The sequence below is a fragment of the Limulus polyphemus genome, unplaced genomic scaffold (genome assembly GCF_000517525.1).
Source record: "Limulus polyphemus unplaced genomic scaffold, Limulus_polyphemus-2.1.2 Scaffold8790, whole genome shotgun sequence".
Lineage (NCBI taxonomy): Eukaryota > Metazoa > Arthropoda > Merostomata > Xiphosura > Limulidae > Limulus > Limulus polyphemus.
In genome coordinates this window covers 14043-20553 of record NW_013674400.1, presented here as the reverse complement: position 1 = coordinate 20553, position 6511 = coordinate 14043, and the positions used below count along the sequence as shown (strand labels likewise).

General features: G+C 33.9%; 1 protein-coding gene across 1 annotated transcript in view; it reads right to left on the bottom strand.

The window, feature by feature from the left end:
* LOC106475551 (sodium- and chloride-dependent glycine transporter 2-like) overlaps window positions 1-6511 on the bottom strand; it is a gene marked incomplete at its 3' end in the record, with an annotated part of 28982 nt that overhangs the window by 9377 nt on the left and 13094 nt on the right. Inside the window, exons 5-6 of the mRNA XM_013936229.2 lie at window positions 5836-5989; window positions 3564-3696 (exon numbers count right to left, since the gene is read on the bottom strand). Coding sequence (XP_013791683.1) covers window positions 3564-3696; window positions 5836-5989 — 287 coding nt within the window. The remainder of the gene's footprint in view (window positions 1-3563; window positions 3697-5835; window positions 5990-6511) is intronic.

Here is a 6511-nt window from a genome sequence, read left to right as displayed (position 1 = left end):
TAATTACATATCATAATCCATTACTTTATTCAAGCTTCACAGCCAGGATATTTTTCTGAGTCATCTAAATTTTGGATACAAGTGAGCATATTCTAAGATCGACGGAATGGTGTCTTACACTTGGGAGAAAGTACTTGAAACAACATCCTTTGTCATGAGTGTTAGACTAATGACTCGATCTCTTTCTTCCTAGACATCCTCGCATTGATGTGGTTGGTCTGTTCTGGATGGCCTTCAGTATTTAACTTCGTACGCGTGCCTTATTTGAAGTCTGAGACGTTGGTGGAAGACCTTCTTCCCTCTGTTTTTTCGCAAAAGAGAATATTTTTGAGCTCGTCTGATGTCTCAATGACCATTGAGTACTCTCTAGAGCACAGATAATTATTTTCACAATATTTCATTACGTTTTTCGTTGGTTCAGATCCGGTAAGTTCCTTCTGAAGACTGACATTGTGCAGTAATACAGCTTGTGGTTTCAGAGTTTATTGAGGTAGGACTTTGCTGACTTAATATTTAACGATTGTTTAGTTTTCATGACAGGAGAGTTGAAGATTGATTGTTTTAAAAGTGTTAGTTATGACAAATTTCGTTACGTAACTCTGTACGAGTCGTAGTTGTGTTTGCAGTTATATTGTTGTCTGAGCTTTACTTATACTGTTGACGTCACGTTACTCGAATCTTCAGTATTTTTCTCGTTACCTCAAGTGAGTATTGTTACCATACAGCGCCGCTCGCGTAATTTAGAGAAAGTTCGAGGCCTCAGTGAACAATACATATATACAGGCGACCAAGCGAGTGCAAGTCAAGTGTAGTTCAGTCAGAAAATTAGTGAGTGAAAGTGAAAGAAAAAGTGCAGTTAGCTAGCATGTGAGTTCAGACGTGATGGTCGATTTCTAAGCTGAGTTTCTCAGCTTGTATTGTAACAACAGAGATATAGAAGAATAATTCAGCTTGTCAGTTCAGTTCTAGAGTAATGAACCAGCGTGTGTGGACTTTTGACGTAAAAGAGAAATATTTAAAGCTCTGGATACAATGGTGATAACCCACAGGGTAACGTAAGTGAATTTATCACTGATTGTAGTGTGATAACATAGGAGAGAAGAAATAATTCGTCTTGTCAATTTGGTTCTAAATTAATCGAACCAACCTATGTGGGCTTTTGACGAAAAAGTTGATTATTTAAAGTTTTAGATTCAGCAGTGATAAACAATGGTATAATGAATTTTTGTACATATGTTTGACTTGTTTTGAATATATTATTTTATAACAAGTGGATTGTGTGCTGTCCATTTATTCTTCGAATTTATCGCCAACAAGTCACAGACACCTACTGTAGAAGAATCCCCAATCCACAAATATACATAAAACCCTGACACTGGCCAATAGTTCTCCTCACTTCATATATATATATATTGAACTTTGTCTCTCACACCAGTTCTTCACAGCCACATCAGTACCATATAACTAAACGACAGTTCCTTCATGGCCTTTGTTGGGCATGCTCTAATGTTGCTCTAGAATGGCTGTTAAGTGTTTGTTGTACTGTCATAGTGGGTTCACGTTCAGCTCAGTAACAAATCCCGCCAGAGTCGCGCCCAACAATAGCAGTTCACTTTGTACTCACGTTCACACCCCTATGCATTAGTATGTTGTCTGTCAGTCAGTCAGTAGACACTAAAATGACGTCACATAAGGGACGCTTAACGTTGCAATTTGTACTGTCCTGACATCAGTAAAACATGCGCATGCCATGAATCACGAGAAAAAGTATGCACTCTGTAGGCTACAACACAGCATGGCACTTTAAAAGCAGTAAATAAAAATATTTGTTACACTTAAATTTAGTTTTATTTACTCTTGAAACAGAACACTATCGGGGACCCAGTGCAAGTACATGTAGTATATATATATATTAGAACTAAACTAATTTAACATTATATGTGTATATATCCAGTCTAACAAACTATCGAAACGTACTTAATGTTATAAATAATCATTAAATCAGAACTCTAAGCCTTATAAAGACTAAAACACACCGGGCATCAGTTAGCTACCCTAGTTCTTAGACAGTATTTTATTTATGTAATATATATATATAAAACTCAAAATCTCTTTGTTTGTTTGTTTGTTTGCTTGTTTTCTGGTTTGTCCGACGCGTTCACTGCGCAGGTCACACTTCTCTCATGTGAAGGTGCGCAAAATGAAAATTTTTCATTGATACACGAGTCTATCATCTGCTAGCCGAACCGGTAATTTTATCGTTAACATATACATTACACGAATAAGTTCTACGCAGATCTGACATTTTTTGGTAAGTTTGAATTAACATTTAAGTTAGAATATAGCATTAGAGACCTATTTAGTTATAGATCATTAACCATTCATCTACTAATACATCATATATTTAACCTCACACACAAAAGAAATGCATGCTGAATTAGAATGTCGTGTGTGAAAAACAAACAGTAGGCCTAGTCTATAAAATAAAATTATGCAGTCTGCCATAAAATAAACTACGTGAAAAGAGTAAGGCTTACATTATAATACTTATTGTGTAAAATGAGATTAAAGTCAAGTCAGCGAATGTATTTTATTCTACTTTTTTTTTTTCCTCCGGGTGGTTTGATACCTGGAAATAGGTTTTTTTTCTTTTGATACATTATAAAGTACAATATTGTATTTTGTTGTTGTTGTATTTTTCATACATCAATATCATAATGTGAATACGGTATGACATTCATAAAAATATATTAAATTTACATTAAAGCAAATTCAACATAATATGACATACATATTTACGTTTGAAATTATAATATTTGAAGAAGGATGACGAGGGAAGAATAGAGCTAGGCCTATCCTGTTCACCAGAACGGGTACTCATACGTGTATAAGATAACCGAAATAATCTCTATAAGGGCATATTTATCCTTGCCAGTAAAAACATCGTTCATAAGGAAGCCTGAATTAAAACAGGTTCGTAGTATATTTTCAAAAATCAAACCTAAGGTTGTTGTTTTTTTCATAAATTCACAAAATATTTTTTACCTATCGAAATTAAGAACGGGGAAACAGAGAGTAGGTTTTTTTCGAAAACCCGGGCATCGCCGGGTAACGTTGCTAGTTGACTATAAAGGAAGGTGTTATAGTATACTGAAAGCATGGATGCGCGTTTTGTGATCATATTTCAAATCGCTAAAGTTCTAGAATATAAAATTACAAAAAATAGGGAGGAACCTTGTGATTGTTTTTATTCTTGGAGCACAGCTACACTCTGTCCACTGCGGAAATCGAAACTCGAGTTCTAAGTGCTTAAACTCATCACTCACTCACCGGAGGAAAGAACTCGTGTGTCACACGCGCTTTTTTATACCAATTATTCTTGTGCGATAAATGGAAAACGAAAGCTTTCGTCGATATTTTCGTCCGTCTATAGACTCTGTCGTTACGTCTACAGCTCTTTGTGTGAACATATTAAAATAGAGTAATCAAATCTTTTCTAAAATTAATAATCACGAAAAATGCCTAACTTTAACAGTAGGACTAACTTAGTGCCTGAATCGTACCTTGCCTGACGTCTGTACACCTTTAAACAAACAGCCGAAGACTATAATCCAGGCTAAGAGAAGACACAAGACTAGATACCATTTAGCCTCACCACTGTCATCTATACCACTCGATATGTCCAGGACGTAATGTCTGAAAGTCGAAAACTGGTAAATATTCATTTCTATAGTTTCTGTTCTAAATTATGAATAATAAACAGACAGTATATGGACAACAACAACAAAAAAAAGTTTCTCTTTTTATCCCTCATTACACGCCCCCTTGCGTTAGAGCTTGTTAATTGTAGAATCTTGGCTTAAATGATATTTTACCATTAGTAAAATATAATATTGTAATTTTAGGTTGAACAATGAACTGTTTAAGAGAGCAGTGTAATGTGCATGCAAATTTGGAAAACGAAAATATTTCTAAGTTCACTCAATTTGTATCTATTCTTTATGAAAATAAAAGTATTTTACTTATGTGATGATTTACTATTATATATTTATTGTGCGTATATTGAGCGTGGCGCCATCTCATGCAAATTGTTTCAAGTAGCACGATCATTTTTTTTTTTAACAATCTTTCGTATATTGAGCGTGGCGCCATCTCTTGCAAATTATTTCAAGTAGCACGATAAATATTTTTTTTTTTAAACAATCTTTCAAACGTTACGCTTTTCAGTTAAAGCTTTGCTTTACATCATATCACCTTGTCCTAAATCTCCTATAGTTTAAATTTTGTACTGACTTTCTTTAGAGTGAACCCATTTTTAATTACTGTCTCTGTTCTTGGTTACTAGTTTTTTCAATTCAAACTAACATTACTGATAAATTTTGTGATAAAAAAAAGCACGTTAAATGCAGATTTTTTTCTTCATTATTTTTAATTTAACTATTGCGGATTCAAAACCAGAGGATTCCAAAAATAGCATTTCAAATCCATCTCCTGTCTCCCACAAGTCACTGTCAAAGAGGCCTTTCGGTCAATGCCGAAATTCGTCAGTTGAACTGGACGCTAAGACGCAAAAGCTTAGAGGAATTTAGAAAGAAAAAAATCACGTGCAGTTAACGTGATTTTTATTACAAAGTTTTAAGACTATTGGTTTCTAATGCATCGCCATCTTTTGACGTTTAACATTATAACACATAATTATGTACATATTTAATTTGAAAAATAACACATTTCACTACGTAACACAATTATTCACTGACATCCCCTTTTTTTTCTTTTAGTAGTTTCAGTACTTCGTGATGTAAATATTGTTATCATTCATTGTCGTAAACCGTAAAATGTGCAACAGTACTCTAGTTGGTCGTACACGAACGACACAGCTTTCCTTCTTAAAGGTGTAATATATGTTAACGTACGATATATTGTAATTTTTCATTTACAGAAAAGCACATGCTCCAAAATTATTTGATTTATTGTAATCGATAGGCGGCAGTCCACATTTATTATTGTCCTTGTTATTTTAAAATCTTCATTGTTGCCTTACATTTCAAAATGAAGAATCAAACATGAATAACATATTTTGGTATTTTAAACCGGATTGATACACAGGCTAACAGTCAGGTATAAAAAAAAACCCTAAGGTTAAGGCATATTCAACCCTAATTGAAAACTACTGACAAAAGGAAAGGCAACATGTTAACAGCCCCAGTCGCCTCGTGACTACCCTTAAACGAATAGTGGGATTGACTGTCACGGTTATAACTTCCCCATAAGTGAGAGTGGAGAGCGTATTCAACAAAATATCACATCTCGATCTTTGAACCTTACAATACGCAGCCCGGAATGTTAACCAATAGGCCAGGCCCACCATCAAATGAGCACAAGAGGTGTTTAAAAACCTCGATAACTGGTACCCTTGAAAAAGTTCTTTAATGAAATATTCTGTTAAGTAGTTCTACGTATCTTTACTATAAAAAAAAAAACTCCATCAAATCTTTGTTAATTTAATTCTTTATACACATTTAATCGAAAAACATCGTTGCCTGATTTTGTGATAACAAGATCTAGACTCTAGCTAGGTGAGCTCTTTACGCTGGAGCTTCTTAGTGTATTACGTTGTTTCTGTGCGACACACAGAACTCTAGCTACAAATGACGACAGTTCCATTGTTTTATCCATTAGCACATTACTGAATCAGCTAATTATATGATGATGTTTGTTTAGAAGCGGAATTAAACATGTTTTTGCCTGTCACACTTTTCACAGAATTACACAAGTGATCCAACAGCCCTCTATATTCGTATAGTTAGTATGAAAAGCGAAAATAAACAAACTCACAGAAAATATTCTTCGGCTGGTGTTTTCTTTTCCATATTTTCAACAATGGCTCGAAGATCCAAATACATTGATGTTTCATTGTCGACACAAGTTTTATTGTAATAAGTTCCATTTTGTTTGGAGCATTCATCAGCGGCTTGAAAGGAGTAGCAAGCTAAACAAAGATCAAAATATTTAACTCCAAAGGAACAGCTAAACAAAGATCAAAATATTAATTAACTACAAAGGAGCAGGTAAACAAAGATCAAAATATTAATTAACTACAAAGGAGCAGGTAAACAAAGATCAAAATATTAATTAACTACAAAGGAGCAGGTAAACTAAGATCAAAATATTAATTAACTACAAAGGAGCAGGTAAACAAAGATCAAAATATTTAACTACAAAGGAACAGCTAAACAAAGATCAAAATATTTAACTACAAAGGAATAGCTAAACAAAGATCAAAATATTAATTAACTGCAAAGGAACAGCTAAACAAAGATCAAAATATTTAACTACAAAGGAACAGCTAATCAAAGATCAAAATATTGAACTCAAAAGGAGCAGGTAAACAAAGATCAAAATATTAATTAACTGCAAAGGAACAGCTAAACAAAGATCAAAATATTTAACTACAAAGGAACAGCTAAACAAAGATCAAAATATTTAACTACAAAGGAACAGCTAAACAAAG